General features: G+C 48.3%; 1 protein-coding gene across 1 annotated transcript in view; it reads left to right on the forward strand.

The window, feature by feature from the left end:
- The window catches only part of LOC112060997 (butyrophilin subfamily 3 member A2-like), a 48,131-nt gene that overhangs the window by 4,127 nt on the left and 24,964 nt on the right, over window positions 1-19,040 (forward strand). The window contains exons 2-4 of the mRNA XM_065571467.1: window positions 4,320-4,410; window positions 5,614-5,961; window positions 8,212-8,496. Coding sequence (XP_065427539.1) covers window positions 4,341-4,410; window positions 5,614-5,961; window positions 8,212-8,496 — 703 coding nt within the window. The 5' untranslated portion in view covers window positions 4,320-4,340. The remainder of the gene's footprint in view (window positions 1-4,319; window positions 4,411-5,613; window positions 5,962-8,211; window positions 8,497-19,040) is intronic.

The following is a 19,040-nucleotide window of genomic DNA, read 5'->3' on the forward strand; positions in this document are numbered from 1 at the left end:
CAATTCTGTTTTGTATGTAAATAAAAAATGTGTATGTTAATATATATATATATATCAAAGTCATCACTGAACCAAATGTTCTAAAAAAATCCCCAAAACAAACACAAGGGCACCAAAAGGCTGCAACATGCCCCTATTAAAATATCTAAAAAGGGCAAATTAACAACTCTAAAAATAAAACAAACACCTATCAATAAAAAAAATAGCTGTAATCAAAACCAGTATAAAATAGCTCCCTAAAAAAATTAATTAAATATATATATATATTTAAAAAACAAGCACTCATAAAACAACAATTAATTACAGCATAACAGTGCAAAACTGGTTGATCCCAATAAAAAAAAATCACTATATAAACAGGGTAACATGCCATAAAACTTTGGGTCCATCCTGCCAAGAATTCCCTGGAGCATCATGTGGTGACTGACAAAACCCCGTTCCTACCTACTCGTGATCAACCTAGCTGACCACTAGATTGATCCAGACTCTAATAATTATAACATTGACTGGCGAAACACTGTGTGTGTGTATAATTAAATGCATACACTAATTGTTGTATCTTCAATAAATGCAGTGTATTGCCTTTTGCCCTAAAAAAATCCTGTGTGCTTCTTACAAGCATAACATTTTTGGTGGAGAATTGTGAACGGGGGAAGACATGCACCGTAATTGTTGAAAATATTACTAAAAGGTATATCATATGTATGAAGTGATCGATCATTCAAGTGTGCACACCCCCAGTCATAGAAGTGCCGGGCAATAGGGGAAGAATTAGAGTCCTTGCACCTACCCATCCGTAAAGGTAGGGGGTTTAGCGTCCCCCCCCCTCCTGCTCTGTGAGGCAGAGTTTTTAGTGGGTATAAACTTTTTTTGTTGTGTAAGTCCTAGCACAAGCGTTGGCAAATAAGAAGTAGATTTCTCTAAGATCTCACTCTAAAGAATATAAGTGTGAAATATTGTTGTGATTTCACAATTTTAAGAAAAATGTTTAAGAAAAGGGACCAGGAGGGGTGGGGGCTAGTTAAGGAGCCCACCCTCCTTGCTAAATGGTTAGTGGAACAAAACCTGTGCTCATGGCAAGGGACGGTTCAGTGAGGAAAGCAGGATCGGACCCAAACAAATAAAGGCAACAATAAAGAAATTAAAAAACAGGTTGGGAGCCCTGAGGGGCATCGCTGCAGGAGTTTGGAAAGGAGTAAGTACAGGCATGGGAAATTCAGATTTCTGGTACAATACTTGGAATGGTGATATCTGAACTAATGAAGGTGTCATTTTGGGAATTAAGCAAGTGATTTAAGGAAAGAGAGTGAGAAGTTAACTCTGCAAAGGCTGGAGGGAATTAAGCAATTAAACTTTGTAAACATGTTAAAAAAAGTGTAAAAAAAAAATCTTGGTTTCTTTGCAGCCATTCTGAAGGAAAAATGGGCCCTTTTCCAAAGGAATGTCTGTAAATAAGCCAGGCCAAAAAACAATCAAATTTAAATCATTTGACTATAAACAATTTAGTCAAATTCGCTAAAAAACCATAAGTGGTTTCTATTGGAAATTAACTGCCCCCAAATATATATAAATGTAATCTATGTACAGCTGTGTAAAAATTAAAACAATGTAAAAATAAAAAAATATTTTTAAAAAATGTGTGTGTAAATATATTGTGTAAATATGTAAGGTTTTAAGAACCTAAATCAACACTCCTGGTTTGTAAAACTCTATTTTGTACATTTAAAATGAATTGGTTTTTGTTTTGTTTTGTTTTTAAATAACAACACTAAAATCCATTTGAATCTTTCATTCAAAGTTGCAAAACTAACAGACACTGTTTGCCAGACACAGGTAACTAGTGTTGTTTGGCTTTGGTATTTAGCATTTAACCCTTAGGGTACCTAAATGCTTTATAACATTCAATATCTTTTTAAAAACCAAAGTCATGTCTGCAGCAGAGCAGTCAAACCCAGAAGAATGGGAAGAAATTCTAAATTTGTTTTTAATAACAAAATAGCAAATAAAAAATTACAGTAAAAAAATAAAAAAATACAGTACCCCTCTAAAGCAATAGCCAGGGTAAAGTGCACAAAGAAGCAAGGTTAAAAACACTGAGCCTTAAGGTGGCTCTGTGTAATCAGACTGTCACTTTGATGAGGGTACATAAAAACTCTGTAAGCACAAAAAAAAAAAAAAACAGTTATACCTTATGTAAAAAATAATATGGTTAATATAATGTTATAAAAGTTAAACTATGAAAAAAATGTTCATTTTTCCCACGACATGTGCAGTTTATATTGTAGAAGGGGTAAAAAAAATGCAAACAGAACATGCTACATAATTAAAAACCTATTAGGGCTCCAAAAGGAGTCACAATAGATTGAGTTTTCTTTTTCAGATCTCTGTGTGTTTTGGAAGCAGGAGTTAAAAGTAAAAAGTAAGCAGAACTCTGTTGAAAGTTAATTGCATCCCCTTTAAGACAGAGGGGTTGGCAGGACCTGCAGAGCAGCGGAACTGGCAGGAAAACTCCTGCTGGACTGCATGAGGCTGTTCCCCACTCAGAGCTCTGGTCCCCGGCCCTAGGGTTGCCAGGTGTCCAGTTTTTTACTGGAACCCCGGATCGAAAAGGGACCCTGGCGGCTCTGGTCAGCACTGCCAACCTGGCTGTTAAACGTCTGGTCAGCAGCAGAGTGGGGGCCCGGAGCTAAGGCAGGTTCACTACCTGTCCTGGCTCCGCGCAGCACCTGGAAGCAGCTGCCATGTCCCTGCAGCCCTGCCCTGAGTACCAGCTCTGCAGCTCCCCCTGGCTGAGAATCTTGACCAATGGGTGCTGCAGGGAGGTGCCTGCAGGTGCGAAGGCAGCGCACGGATGGAGCCTCCCTGGACGCCCGTGTGCCTAGTGGCCACAAGGACATGGCGGCCGCTTCCTGGGAGCCGTGGTAAGTGCCGCTGGTACCCTGCACCCCCAACTCCTATAATGGGGCTTATAATGCTTAAGTCTTAACCCTGCCTTCAGGAACATCATGTCATTTCCAAGTGACCTTGGATGGGCTCAGAAGGGAGGTCTCTTTGTGGGGAGGGTGTCCATTGTTATGTTCCCGGCACACACAGAGGAGTTGGATATAAACATAAATCCTCTGGCTGGAAGGTTGCAGTGGAACATGACTTTAATGCTTAGAATCCAGAACAATAACATACAAGGACCCAAAACAGAGAGAGACAAAGCAGGCTGCTCCCTAAAGCTGAGAGGCCCAGGTCACCCTGTCTTGCTCTAGGCTGCTCTCTGTACAACTGCCTGCTGCTGGACACACTTCTACACAGAGCCCTCCCCTGCCAGCAGGATCAGGAATACCCCCAGAGCATTTACAGTGTCAGTTTACAATTCTAATGCAATTTTTAATGCACCACACATATACGGACAGGCTTTGAAGGAGCTGGAACTGAAACAGAAATAGATTGACAGATGCTAAGGCCAGAAGATCCCATTGTGTCCATCCAGTCTGATCCTGTGTACACAGACCAGAGAACTGGGGCTAGGATGCCTGAGGCTCTGAGCAGAGCTGAGACGATCCCTCCTGATCCCCATCGTATATCTTACTGTAATGTCTACTGATGTGATGGTCTCTCATTGACGTCAGGGGAGGAGGAGTAGGTATCTGACAGCGCCCCCTGTTGTCTGCGATAGCCACTGCCAGCCCCGTCCATGTCACTTGGCAGCATCACTTACAGAGGTGGGTGACTTCCGGGCAGGCTGACCTGTAGGAAGGTGCCCAGATGTCACCCAGTGGTAAGGGTGTGAGATGGAGCCCCCTGGGCCTGATCCACACAGCACATGAGTCTGTCACAGCCCCAGCTGCACATCCTGGCTCTTTAACTCTAGCTGTAGGGCCTCATGCAGTTAGCTGTGGAGAGCCCCAGGTCACACATCTGCCATGCTGTCCCAGGTGGAGGCAGGCACAGAGACAGGCCCCTTCTGCAGGGGGGACAGCTGTGTGGGTACCACTCGGGTTACGTCAGAATTGGCCCTGCTCTGCTGCAGGCTCAGCTTGCAATGGAATCGGGGGGGACACTTGCACCAATGGATGGTCAGAGAACCGACAAGGGGAGGAAATCGGGGTGGATACCCAGCACTTCCCGGTGGTGGAAATTCCTAGGGCCAGGCCTGGACAGGCGGCAAGGCAGCCTGGGAGAGGTGAAATCCTCTCCTGTCCCTGGGAAGCTGCTCTGCCTGGGAGCAGAGTGGATCACGTCAGACAATGGATGGGGCATGTTCCTTGCACTGCCGGCCCCTCATGTAGTCTGGGGAGGTGTTAACCATCCCTGCTCTCTCCTAACAGGTTCCTGCCTGGGGTGTCCCCATGGCGACGTGGTGGCGGCTCTGTGTGTGCAGCTTGGGGATCTTCCTCCTGACGCCGTGTTTTCTCTCTGGTAAAAACGTTTGAATCCCGATTATTTCTCTCCGTGTCCCCCATGTACACAGCCCCCTGCAGGGCTGGGGTAGGGGCATCAGAGGCCAATGACACCCACCCCCCCCACCAGGGCCTCCTCATTCCTGCAGTGTAAAAGGGTAAGGCCCAGGAGGCTGTGGGGTGGGGATAATGTCAGGGTGACCAGGGCATGTCCTAGCTCTGGATGGCAGGATTGTTGGATCTTGCAGCAAGTCACACATTTCCCTCTGCCCTTGAGAGAGGCTTCCAGAGCCCCCGACCCTGATCCCTTCCTGTCCTGCCAAAGGCACCATGCTGCTAGACCTGCCCCACTGGGAGCCTGGATTCTCATGGCCTGCAAGGCTGAGATCTTCCCACCTGCCTGAGGGATGGGGGTTCCAGTTCCCATTAGGATGAATGGAAGGTCATCAAAATCTCCTTGGTGGCTTTGAAAATCTGCCCCTTATGCCTCATCACCAGTAGCCACACAGTGAGTGTCAGGTGCTGCAGCTCAGTAGTCATTGCTCGACATGCCCCATGATGGAATGGACGAGCCTGGAGACACTTCAGACACAGCTATTGTGCAGACATAAATCACCCTCAGATGCTTACTTTCCCCCAGACACGACCACTAAAACGGTGAATCCCCATCGGAGTGAGTTTCTGTTTTGGGTCTATTGAATCCATGGAAGGGACGTGCATCGGCCCAAAGATCCATCAAAGACTCGATACCCCCAGGCCAGGCAGAAGTCTCCTGAGGTGGCCCCTCAGCAGCCATTGTGGGTCTACAGGGATCTGAAACTGGTTCATCAAAGAAGTTGCTTGTAGTGGAAAGAGCTCATAACTGGGGCTGTTCAGGGTGCTATGACCTGCAGGTGGCTTCCAGATGGGGCCACCCCTTGCCAATAGAGTGTAGGTAGGTTGCAAGATAGGCACCTTTAGTAGAGTTTCCGGGGGATTGTAGGACAGGATTGGTGGTATGACTGCACTGCCCTGTGTCCAGACTGAGTAACTCAGTTGAGCTACACATGACTCAGCTTTGGGAACCTTCTACTATGAGCTATGCATGATTGAGGAAATTTTGATTAGCTCAATGATGCCCCCTCCTCTTTCACTCACTGTGTCTGTAGGGCTGGGACCTGGCTCAGAGATGCCCCCTCCTTTTTCTTGTCACTCACTGTGTTCCTGGGGTTTTCTGTTTCAGAGGAGTTCTCCCTGGCTGGCTCCCCGCGCCCTGTGGTGGGGGTAGTTGGCCAGGATGTGGTGTTACCCTGCCAGCTCTCACCCCCAGCTGGGCTGCCCAGCATGGATGTGCAGTGGAGGAAAGCTGGACCAGGATTTATTCTGGTTCATGAATACGTGGATGAGGGTACCCAGGACCTGCCGGGGGAGGGTTACCAGACCCGGACGGAACTGTTCCTGCAGGAGTTCAGCAGTGGGAATGTCTCACTGAAGCTGAAACAGCTCCAAGTGGCAGATGCTGGGACATACCATTGCTTTGTGAGGAACCCAGAATGGACCCTGGAAGCCACCACTGAGCTACAGGCTGCAGGTGAGACGGAGCACTAAGGGGTGTACAAGGATGAAATGTTGTTGCCTCGGTAACAATGTCCAGGCTGCGGGAGCTGTTCCAGCTGCTCAATGTTTCCATTCTTGGAGCTCCAGTGTTATCAGTACCAGGGCCGGCTCCAGGCATCAGCTTAACAAGCAGGTGCTTGGGGCGGCTAAGGGAGAGGGGCGGCACCTGTGGCAATTCGGGGGCGGCAGGTCCCTCACTCCCTCTAGGAGCGAAGGACCTGCCGCTGAACTGCCGCCGCCAATCGCGGCTTTATTATTTTTTTTTTTTGCTTGGGGCGGCAGAAATGCTGGAGCCGGCCCGGATCAGTACTAGCAGATAGTGCAGCCTGCTAATTCAGCAGACCTTGATGTTACTCATAAAGAACAACCATCAGAATAGTTTGGTGACAAAGGCACTCGGCCAGATTTATTGCCCTCAAGGCACAGTCCTAGTGCCCTGGCTCCGTGGTTACAGGTACATTAACACATGAGTGCCCAGTGGCCAGGAGTGGCTCAGTCAGCAGTGGGAGTCCCTGCTGTCCCCTCGGCCACACAAAGGGTTAAGATGAGATACCCCAACATTTATAGACTGAGGCAAACAACTAGAATAAACAACTTACATACCACCTTACGTATTTCATGACATCTCTTTGTTACCTCCCCTTGTTCCTGATATTTCAGACAGAACATCTCTATACATTGTTCTGTCAAGCCATCTTACCTTGTGATAGATTGGGGTGTATCTGTACCAGCCTTCTGGAAAGTATTTACATAAATATCTCATGCCTAGTACTTCTTGGGAGTGCCTATGTTTTGGCAAGGCTAGCAGCACATTTGCTAAGTTCATGTACTGGACAGTGAACTTGGAAGCATCTACTTTAATACATGGCTTGACTTTGGTTTACATCCTCTGGTTCAGGTCTCAGATCTTGCACCAGGCCCAGATCTCCGGGCTCTCCCTCCACTACACGGGGGACTGTATCTGGGCATCCAGAGCTTCCTGTACCCATGTATCAGAGGGGTAGCCGTGTTAGTCTGAATCTGTAAAAAGCAACAGAGGGTCCTGTGGCACCTTTGAGACTAACAGAAGTACTGGGAGCATAAGCTTTCGTGGGTAAGAACCTCACTTCTTGCATCTGAAGAAGTGAGGTTCTTACCCACGAAAGCTTATGCTCCCAGTACTTCTGTTAGTCTCAAAGGTGCCACAGGACCCTCTGTTGCTCTGTACCCATGTAGGTGCCCCTGTACTGAGCCCAGCACAGCAGCAGGGTCCTGTGCTGCAGGGAGTCATGTGTAGGACTCAGTAGGGGGCGCTCTCCCCTCATACTCAGCACTGACCCGCACTGTGGTGCTAGCAGGGTCAGTGTTGCATTAAACTACCTGTTTTCAATGAGATGTAAAGCTACAGTCCTCAGCTCTCAGGCTCATTAGGGTGCTGTTTGAGGGAGTGGGACCTTTACCCCGATGTTCTGCCCAAATCCCAGGTGAGGTCATAAGTACATTTGGCCTCCCTTAAAACTCCCTATGCAGTTTCCAAGGGCTGGGATATAGTTTTTTATTCCCTGGGCACTGACCCCACATTCAGTGCTGCACAAGGGCAGTGGAAGGGACAGCCCCAACTGAGGGGCCCTCCTGTGATAATGCAGAGCATTGAGGTTGTTTTAAATCATCTCCTATCTTTGGTGGCTCCTAGTTCAAAGGCTCCACAGGAGACGTCTGCTTTTAGGGAGAGATTTAAATGAGGGGAGGGTGGTTGTGTGCAGCACAGGGAGAGGGAAATCCAAGCATGAGGGTGGCTTGGCCTGGGGCATTGTTACCAGTGCGTGAGAAGGACACCAGAGGGCCAGTATGTAGAAGGGTGGCACAAGTGGAGTGGGAGCAGAGATGTAGGCGAGGTCACCATCCCTCACTTCCTGCTCTGTACTGAAGTGTAGTGATCCTGACAGCTCCTGGGCTCCACCCCAAAAGTGGCTGAATTTCAGCAGCAGGTGCAGAGATCTCTGTATAGCAGTTTCACCCTGCACATTGCTCAGTGAGATTTCAGGGCTCAGTGCTATATGGAAATGCAAAATGGTATTATTTAATTTCCCGAGTCATCAGGATGAGGGGTTCCAGGGAGGCTTTGCATATAAGGGAATGGAGTTTTGCAGTCACAGCTCCCTATACCCAGCGGTATCTGGGGAATCACATAGTGCTACTAAAGACTTGATTTCCTGATACACACACTCTCTGTCTCTCCCTGCAGCTGTGGCTCCAGTGTTCATTGAGGTGCTGGGCCCCCGGGGCCAGGGGATCGGTCTGGCCTGTAGAACCGCAGGCTGGTTCCCCAAACCCGAACTCCAGTGGGTTGGAAAGAACTGGCAGAACCTGGCGATGGAGATTGTGACCAACATGACTCAGGATATGGAGAATCTGTATAGTGTTCTGAGTCACGTCACTGTCACAGAAGGAGAAGACAATGGAGACATCAGCTGCATAGTGCGGAATGGCCTGCTGGAGACCGAGCGACAATCGGCCATTCACCTCTCAGGTGAGTCCCCACATGCAGAAGGGGTCGCCATGGGAGTGGGGGAGGGATGGGGGGCTGGGTCACTTGGAAATTGCACTCGGCTAGGACCTGTTTCTGGTACTGAGACAGGAAATGTCCTTCTGATCTGATTTGTGAGGCCATTAGTGATGGAGGTTTCTGAGATCTAGATAAACTGCCTGTCAGGAGCTGGGCTGAGTCTTGTGAAATGGGCTGAGGAGATGACACATTAAGTTGATAAAGGTAACTGGGCTGACCTAAGAGAGTCAGGGTGTGTCTACACTAGAAATGCTACAGGAGCAACACTGTGGTTTAAACACTTGCTACAGGGACAGAAGGGGTTCTTCCATGGTTGTAGTAAATTCACCTCTCTGGGAGGTGGTGTCTACACTGGAGTTTCACGTCCTCTGCGATGTATTTAAGCCGACCTAACTCTGTAGTGTAGACCAGGTTTCAGACTCTGAAAGGGGTTTGACTTAGTGCTGCATGAAACACCTATAAAATAATATCAAAATCAATGTAGCCCACATTAAATGGATTAAAAACTGGCTAACTGATAGCTCTCAGAGTAATTGTAGTGGGGAATCATCCTCCAATAGGGATATTTCTAGCAGTGTCTCACAGGGACCTATTCTGGGCTTTATCAATGAGCTGGAAAGAAATATTAAATCATTGCTGGTAAAATTTGCAGATGACCCAAACATTGGTGGAGCGGTAAATAATGATGGTGACAGGTTAGTACTACAGGCTGACGTGGAGCAATTGGTAAGGGGAGATTCACCCTAACAACATGCTGTCACAGATCCACAGAACCAGTGCAATAGCCCCAGTTTTAGAATAGTCTCTGGGAGGACCTTTCAGTTTGACAGACCCTCTAGGTGTCCTACTCCCGCCCCCCCAGGGAAAACCACCTGGCTTCACCACCTCCTTAGATTTGACCCCTGGGCCTTCAGCACCCCTGTTTCCCACTGAGAGCTCTGTTCAGCAAGTCCCACAGAGACAAACCCCAAAAGGAGACTGGTACAATCTTGGGGAGCAATGCATCTCCTCTGTCAGCATTTGTAGTGACACTCAGCCAGTGTTGTAAAACAGAAGAGTTTATTAGTCGATTGACGCATATAGAATATCAGGGTTGGAAGGGACCTCAGGAGGTCATCTAGTTCAACCCCCTGCTCAAAGCAGGACCAATTCCCAACTAAATCATCCCAGCCAGGGCTTTGCAAGCCTGATCTTAAAAGCCTCTAAGGAAGGAGATTCCACCACCTCCCTAGCTAATGCATTCCAGTGCTTCACCACCCTCCTAGTGAAAAAGTTTTTCCTAATATCCAACCTAAGCCTCCCCCACTGCAACTTGAGACCATTACTCCAGCACAGGACATCCTTGGTTAGTACAGAGAAAAGAAAGTTACAGCATTGTCCATCCTGGACAGCACAGAGCCCAACGCCCTGCCCTCTGACCTCTCCGTCCCATTTCAGGTGTGCCCCAGCTGCTTCCTGCAGCCCACACTTAGCTTCTACCTCAGACACCCCAGTCCTTTGTTCCCCAGCGGGGCAAACACTGCTTGGCTTCCTACTGAGATGTGGGCTAGCCATGGTCATTGGTTACTAGGTATCAAAATCCCAGTGACTTGGATTTGCCATTATCTTCTCAGATGCTCCACTGATATCAGACCTTTCTCCCCACTAAGTAACAATACAGCATGTGGGGGAAACTGAGACACACATAGGCTTCATAAAAATATTACAAAAATTCCCTCTTTGTCACACATGCATTTCAACATGGTCCAATGCAAGGTGTAACGGGGTACACACTGCACCCGTCCGGATTCAGCCCCTTGGCTCCTCTCCTCCATGAATCAGGGACACTCATGTTCTTTATTCATGATCAGTGTACCATCACCAATTTCCAACTATATACAGGCTTTACAACTGCTTGGCTTACCACAGGCCTGGCCAGCAACAGACTAGTAGGCTCCGGCTCCGGCTCCGGCTCCTGCTCCTGCTCCCTCTGAGCCTGACATCCCACTCTTAGTCTCTGTCCCCAGCCTTCTTTCACTTTCTTCCAGCCTTAGAGCTCCTGCTAATGAGGCTGGCAGGTGTAGTCAGTTACCAGGCAAACATAGGGCAGTTCACCCATCCCCAATCCATTTTCCCTGATTGGGGCTGGAGTGGCAGGAGCTTATTAAGGTCTTTTACAGCAGTTCCCTGCCACACACCTCCCCACTTAAGCAACCGCCAGGTGGGGCCTGGTCTGGCCCCTTCTCCCTCTGTCTGGGAGGTTGCTCCAGTGGAGCCCACTGCTTCCCACTGGGTGATCCCCGGGATCCTTGTCGTAGGGTTTATCTAGCCCCCACCCACAGAAGGCACACTGGGTAGGGGGCAGACTGCCCCAGAGGTCTGCTGGTACCCAGAGGTCCTCACACCAGTCACAGCCTAGCGATTGTCCTCCCAGCTACTCCCCCTTTCTGTCCAGCAGAAACAGGTCTGGACATCGCCCTGGCTGCCTGGGGCCTCAGGTTCAGTTACCCAGCCCAGGGGTACCTGACTCTCCCTGGGGGCTTCCCCTTAGAGTCCTCGGGCCTCGTTCCCTGGCTGTCCTAAATGGGGGCACTCCTTTGGCTCTTCTCCACCATCTTCATTTTGGCTTTGTTGTCTAGGGTTTGGCTCTCCTGTCCTCTGGGGACCTGGATCCTCCCCCTCACTGGGACTGAGGGGTGTAGGGGTTGTGATGGGATGGATCACAGAACTCCCCTTGGGAACTGCCAACCAATGTGCCAAGAATACTTCTGCTCCTGCTTTCCCTGCCAGCCTGGGAATCTAGCACCCTGTCTTGTTGAGCCAGACACGCCAGTCTGCTCCAACACAGACCCAGGGTCTGAACCACGTGTCCCAATGCTGCAGACTTAACTGAAAGCAACTTGCAGAAGTGTTCCTGTCTTTAACACTCAGATACCCAACTCCCAATGGGGGTTTCTGTTTGCCCTCCCCCCCAGGTAATAATACATACTCTGGGTTAATTAATAAGGTAAGAGTGATTTTATTAAATACAGAAAGTAGGATTTAAGTGGTTCCAAGTAGTAACAGACAAAACAAAGTGAATTACCAAGCAAAATAAAATAAAACATGCAAATCTAAGCTTATTACAGATAAAACCTCACCAGTTCCAGTAAGCTTCCTTTTACAAACTAGTCTCCTACTAGTCTGGGTCCAGCAATCACTCACACCCCCTGTTACTGTCCTTTGTTCCAGTTTCTTTTGGGTATCCTTGGGGGTGGAGAGGCTCTCTCTTTAGCCGGCTGAAGACAAAATGGAGGGGTCTACCAGGGGTTTAAGTAGACTTTCTCTTGTGGGTGGAGACCCCCTCCTCACTCCTATGCAAATCCAGCTCCAAGATGGAGTTTTGGAGTCATATGGGCAAATCATCCTCCCCCCAGCCAAGAATTTGTCATCCTGACAAATCATACTCCCTATTATACCAACTCACTGGTTCCCTCCAAAGGGCCTCAGAAAACTCACTTTAGCTTCCACAAGCCTGGGTGCTAAATGTATTGGCTCCTCACTAGTCATCCCAGGTGTATCATAAGTTAACCGTTTTACTGGTCTTATTACCCTGTCTCATCTATTGGGAATATCTATTGCTGTGGTAGGGGGGACATCCTCTTGAGCGACGGATGGAGAGGTTTCTTCTGAGGGTCCCTTGGCTACTGGCATAGGCCCCTACATTTCTAGTTCTAACAGTGGAGGGTCCAAGATGTCCAGGACTACTAATGAGTTCCAGGGTCCTCTCCATCCCTAAATGTCCAAAATCATCATGCAAGGCCCTTATGGCCAGGGCTCTGTACTCTTTTGGCAGCACTAGTTGTGCTCGTTGCTTTTGTAAAGGGTCCATGGTCATTCGGTGTAGCACTCCCTGAATCAGTTTTAGTTTGGTCCATTCTCTCTATAGTAGTTTACCCTCCAGGTTGGATGGAGTAACCACAGCTGGGCTTTGCCCCTCCCTTTTGGCAAGTAGTGTATCACAAATGTCAATATCTTGCAGCTGGGCTTCTTGCCAGTCAGCCGCATTGAGCATGGGCAAGGGAGATTGGTCCAATGCAATACAGTTCATTGAAGCAGAAGGCACGCATTCAGGGGGCAGGACCAAAGCTTCTGCAACACATCTATGAAGGCTCTCATGGGCCTCTGGCTCTCGGCGACTCACACTGCAAATAGCTCTCACTCCATCCTTGGGTATCACAGCAACTTCTGGTGCCTACAGATGCCCGGACAATGCATCTGCATCTACGTTGCTTCTCCCTGATCGGTACTGAATGGTGAAGTCATAGCTAGCCAAAGCAGCCACCCATCTTTTCCCTGTAACATCCAGCTTAGCACTTGTTAACACATAAGTCAGTGGGTTATTGTCTGTCCACACCTGGAACTGAGCACCATACAAGTAGTCTCGAAATATCTCAGTGATGGCCCATTTCAAGGCCAAGAACTCCCGCTGGGTGGGATATCCAGGTGGGATAGCGAGTTTCACTATCAGACAATCCTCTGGCAAAGGCTACAGGTTTAAATTTGCCTTCCACTTCCTGGTATAGGACTGCTCCCAGACCCTCCAAACTGGCATTAGTATGCAGGATAAACGGCTTGCTTGGGTCAGCAAAGACTAGGACCGGAGCGTGAGTTAGGCAAGTAATGATTTCTTGAAAAGCCCTTTCACATCTCTCATCCCACCGTGGCCCAAATGGTTCGAAGGGGCCATAGTGTCTCTGCACAGGAGGCTTTGGGGACCTCCCCTTATTCTTGGTCTTAGATTTGTTCTTACTGGACTGGTATCCCCTGGTAAGATCATTCAGAGGTTTTACAATCGTAGCATAGTTTTTCACAAATCTGCGGTAGTACTCACTAAACCCAAGACAGGTCTTGAGTTCTCTGTAGTTACTTGGACATGGCCATGTATGAGTGCTTCTATTTTATTGGGATCAGTACTCACACCCTCTTGGGACATGATGTGACCTACATACTTCACTGAGGTTCTGAAGAACTGGCATTTGTCAATTGAAAGCTTCAAACCATAATCCTCCAACCTATCAAGCACTTTAAGAAGTCTTTCTTCATGCTCCTCCGAGGTTCTTCCAAACACAATCAGGTTATCCAATATCCAAATAAACTAATACTTGCAGTAAATTCATGTCTCCCACAACTTTCCCCATAAGACGTTGAAATGTGGCAGGTGCTCCAGAAATCCCTTGGGACATACGTTCGAACTGATAAAACCCTAATGGGCAGATGAAGGCTGTCTTCTCCTTATCTTTTTCTCCCAGAGGAATCTAGTAGTATCCACTCTGAAGATCCAACACAGAGAACCACTGGCTTCATAGCAAACAGTCTAAGGCATCTTGGACTCGGGGCATAGTGTACTGGTAAACCACAGTATGGCTGTTTAGGGTGTGGTAGTTAATACACATCCGGATTTTACCATTCTTTTTATGGACCACCACAATGGGTGAGGCGTATGGGCTGCAGGACTCTGTAATGATACCATTTGCAGCCAGCTCCTGAAGATGTTGTTGCACATCTTCCATCTCGGAGAGAGCAATACTCCTAGATCTCTCCCTGAAAAGGTCAAGAGTCAAGTAGTCTGATGTTGTGCTCTACTCCTTTTGCACATCCCACTCATGCAGTGAGAACACCTTGGATCTTTCACAAACTTTCCTCCTCAGGCGATCTTTCCACTCCTTGGACAATGGCGAATCTTCAAAGTCAAACTTTGCTGGGTCTATTGTCGGAACTGGAGTCTCACACTGGGGTTTTACAATTGATTTAGGCTCGAAGAGGTCTGCTATCATTTTTCCTTGCTTCACAACAACATCACGACTTGTTTCATTAGTAATCAGTATAGTCACCTTTTCCTGGGCTGCAGCAGATAGGGTTATGATTCCACTGGGGACCAGCACTCCTTCCGGGAGCTCTCCTTCAATCATCGCTCCATCCGTGCACTATGACATACCCTTGGTAGGGGTATTCATCCATGCTGAGGCCACACAGACCAAGGCCAGTCAGTGGCTTTATAGGCAGGTGCCTAAGCATCTGTTGGTAGAATGACTGAAATATAATAGTCACTTGAGATCCAATGTTAAGCACTGCTTTACATTCCCCCCCTTCAATCCTCACTATGATCTCTGCTCGAGGCCCTATCAGTTCTGTGGGGATCCCAGCTGGACAGTCTTTTCTGGGGGGATCTTCAAATACTGCAGGCCTGGGTGGTCCCCGTCCCCGGACTCTCTGGCAGTTACCGGATCTCTCCCAACTGATCCTCGTCTTTCCATACACTAAGGACGGATTTTCTTCATTACGATACTTGGCAGCACTGTGTCCATCCTGACCACATCGGTAGCAGAAGAATTGTCCTTTCCCCCTTCGCCCAGATGGGACGGTGTCTCTAAATGCTGACTTCTCCATCGCCACCGTCAGAGGCTCCTTATTCCTGGAAGTCTTAGCTCGGTCAATGGTGCTTTGCAGTTCAGCTATCCGTTCTGTCAGGACCTGCACTTGTTGGGCAAGTTCCTCTGTGGTGCTCACCATCAGTACACTGGGCATTTGCAGTGGTGTTGTGCTGACTGGCTCCGATGTTTGGGCTTCCCAAAACTCACTGGCAGCCTGCCTTTCTTCCTCTTCTCTGACCTCTTTTATCAGCTGGGAGTAACTTGGGGGATGTTCCTGTCGTTCTCTTAGCCGGAGATGGAGTAGAATCGGGTTCTGATACTGAGTTCCTCTTACAATTTGAGCCAGTCTGGTCTGATCCATCTGCTCAGCAGTCACTGCTCCCCTCATGACAGCTCTCTGAAGCAGTCTCTCCAGCCTCTGTATATAGGATAAAGAACAGGAGTACTTGTGGCACCTTATAAATTTGTTAGTCTCTAAGGTGCCACAAGTACTCCTGTTCTTTTTGCGGATACAGACTAACACGGCTGCTACTCTGAAACCTGTATATAGGATGAAATCTTCTCACCCCTTTGCTGTCAGGAATTAAGGAACTTACAGTAACTGTCTTCAGGGCCCTCTACGCTCTCAAAGGTATGATCAAGAACCTCTAGGCAGTCCTTCACACTGACCCCAGGGTCAATGAGATTCAGGACGCGAATCACATCTAATGCTGGGCCACAAAGGCTCTCTATTAGACATCCTCGCTTTTCTGCATTGGGTACAGCCCCCTCCTGCAGCATTTCAGTGGTATGCTCCAACCAGGGTTCAAACTCCTCTTCCCCAGCAAATAGCCTTAACTTACGACAAGAGTTTGATGTAGCATGGGACAGCACAACCTTTTCGAATGTTTGCCCCAGTGCTTTTGCCCAATCATTGGCTGAGGCTGCGGCCCCTGAGCTAGAGGCTGCGGAGCCAGGGCCCAACAAACGTGACATATTAGCCATTATACAAACAGTAATTTCCTCAAAATATAAACACAATGGTTTCCCAATGTAGTGGAACACTCAACAGGTGTTTGCGAGGGATACTGATCCAGGGATCCCGGACGAGTCCCCCAAAATTTAACCCTTCTGCCTGTCTGAGTTGGCAGCAACAAGGGCCGGGTTCAGGATCTAGGGGTTCCATTTCAATAACACAATGCAAAACCGGCTCAAGCCGCCACCCAGTGACCTGGGACAATTACATACCACCCCCCAGGTGCCTCTAAGAGGCAATACTTCCCCTCTTGCAAGCACGGAGTCTGAGTGTAGCAAAGGTTCAACAAGGACAAGTGCAGAGTCCTGCACTTAGGAGGGAAGAATTCCATGCACTGCTACAGACTAGGGACTGAATGGCTAGGCAGCAGTTCCACAGAAAAGGACCTAGGGGTTACAGTGGACAAGAAACTGGATATGAGTTGACAGTGTGCCCTTGTTGCCAAGAAGGCTAACAGCATTTTGTGCTGTATAAGTAGGGGCATTGCCAGCAGATCGAGGGACGTGATCATTCCCCTCTATTCGACATTGGTGAGGCCTCATCTGGAGTACTGTGTCCAGTTTTGGGCCCCACACTACAAGAAGGATGTGGAAAAATTGGAAAGAGTCCAGCGGAGGGTAACAAAAATGATTAGGGAGCTGGAATACATGACTTATGAGGAGAGGTTGAGGGAACTGGGATTGTTTAGTCCACAGAAGAGAAGAATGAGAGGGGATTTGATAGCTGCTTTCAACTACCTGAAAGGGGGTTCCAAAGAGGATGGATCTAGATTGTTCTCAGGAGTACCAGATGACAGAACGAGGAGTAATGGTCTCAATTTGCAGTGGGGGAGGTTTAGGTTGAATATTAGGAAAACCTTTTTCACTAGGAGGGCGGTGAAGCACTGGAATGGGTTACCTAGGGAGGTGGTGGAATCTCCTTCCTTAGAGGTTTTTAAGGTCAGGCTCGACAAAGCCCTGGCTGGGATGATTTAGTTGGGAATTGGTCCTGCTTTGAGTAGGGGGTTGGAGTAGGTGACCTCCTGAGGTCCCTTCCAACCCTGATATTCTACGATTCTATGAAAATCCTTTTAATAAAGGAGGGAAACAATGCAGCATTATGTTGGGGAAACACCACAAACAGGATTCATAACACAAACCATGAGCAAAAGACCCACCCCCAAGTAAGTTTGGCAGCGTTCTTTTCCCCTCAGGGTCTTAAGTCCAGCAACCAAAAATCACCCAAAAGTCTCTGTTCCTGGTCAGTGCAGCCCCAGATTTCAAAAGTTTATCTGCAGAGTTTTACCTCCCAGCCTGGGTGGAAATGGGGGTGCCCCCCACGGGTGTGTTAAGGGGCACCTTATGTGGTCTGAGGCTGACTGCCCTGCCTCTCTGTGAGATTCTGTTGCAGCCTTCACTGCTAGCTGCTCCGCTTCACCAGCCATCCCGTGAGCTGCTCCAGCCATTCCGCGAACAGCTCTGCCAGCCACCCAACTCCACCAGCCGTCCCATGAGCCGCTCCAGCCATCCTGCAAACTGCTCCGCTCCACCAGCTGCTCAACCATATATCTTCAAGCCCCTGACTGCTTAACACAGCACTCAGTGATTTTAGCTTGTAGTAGGGGAGCCTGAGTGCTGGTGTACCATTGGCCCAAAGTGAATTCAGCTCAGCAGCCTGTAACTAGACTCCTAATAGAATCAAAATTAGCTCTGATATTTCACAGTTGAAGAAAGGAGGCAGTGCAATTGGTGTTTGAGTCCCTCAAAGGGGGCCCATACCATCCAGTACAAATACTTGTCCCCAGGCTCTCTCCATTCAGTGGGAATTGGAACCCATGTCCCTTGTCTAGCGAGTGCTACTTAGTTGATGGCAAGTCCCTCTGTCATAAAACAGTTCCACTGTCCTTGAGTCATATAATCAGGGTAACAACTCTTTATTCTTCCTGCCCCAATAACAGAGAAACTGGGGATCCCACAGTAGCCAAAATGAGCATTTGGGCTGCTGTGGGCTCATGCCAGGCAGGGTGGGTGTGCCTATGCAAACAAGATCAACCCCTGAAGTTCTTTTGCACAACTCTCCACAATTCACCACCAGATGTAAGGGTAGAGCTCATCCTGACTCTGTTTACACATCCTAGGGTGCTGAGGGAGTTGGCTGATGTGATTTTAGAGCCATTGGCCATTATCTTTGAAAACTCGTGGCAATCAGGAGAGGTCCTGGATGATTGGAAAAAGGCAAATATAGTGCCCATCTTTAAAAAAGGGAAGAAGGAGAATCTGGGGAAATACAGACTGGTCAGCCTCACCTCAGTCCCTGGAAAAATCATGGAGCAGGTCCTCAAGGACTCAATTTTGAAGCACTTGGAGGAGAGGAAGGTGATCAGGAACAGTCAACATGGATTCACCAAGGGCAAGTCATGCCTGACCAACCTGATTGCCTTCTATGATGAGATAACTGGTTCTGTGGATATGGGGAAAGTGGTGGACGTGATATAACTTAAATTTAGCAAAGCTTTGGATACAGTCTTATACAGTATTCTTGCCAGAAAGTTAAAAAAGTTTGGACTGGATGAATGGACTATAAGGTGGACAGAAAGCTGGCTAGATCGTCAGGCTCAACGGGTAGTGATCAATGGCTTGATGTCTAGTTGGCAGCTGATATCAAGCAGAGTGCCCCAGGGTTTGTCCTGGGGCTGGTTTTGTTCAACCTCTATTGCACCCTCAGGAAGTCAGCGGATGACACTAAGCTGTGGGGAGAGGTCGATACGCTGGAGGGTAGGGACAGCATCCAGATGGACCTAGACAAATTGAAGGATTGGGCTAAAAGAAATCTGATGAGGTTCAACAAGGACAAGTGTAGAGTCCTGCACTTAGGACAGAAGAATCCTATGCACTGCTACAGGCTGGGGACTGACTGGCTAAGCAGCAGTTCTCCACAAAAAGGAGCTGGGGATTACAGTGGACGAGAAGCTGGATATGAGTCAACAGTGTGCCCTTGTTGCCAAGAAGGCTAATGGCATATTGGGCTGCATTAATAGGAGCATTACCAGCAGTAATTGATTGAGGGAAGTCAATTTTCCCCTCTATTTGGCAGTGGTGAGGCTACGTCTGGAGTATTGTGTC

The sequence above is a fragment of the Chrysemys picta genome, chromosome 17 (assembly GCF_011386835.1).
Source record: "Chrysemys picta bellii isolate R12L10 chromosome 17, ASM1138683v2, whole genome shotgun sequence".
NCBI lineage: Eukaryota > Metazoa > Chordata > Testudines > Emydidae > Chrysemys > Chrysemys picta.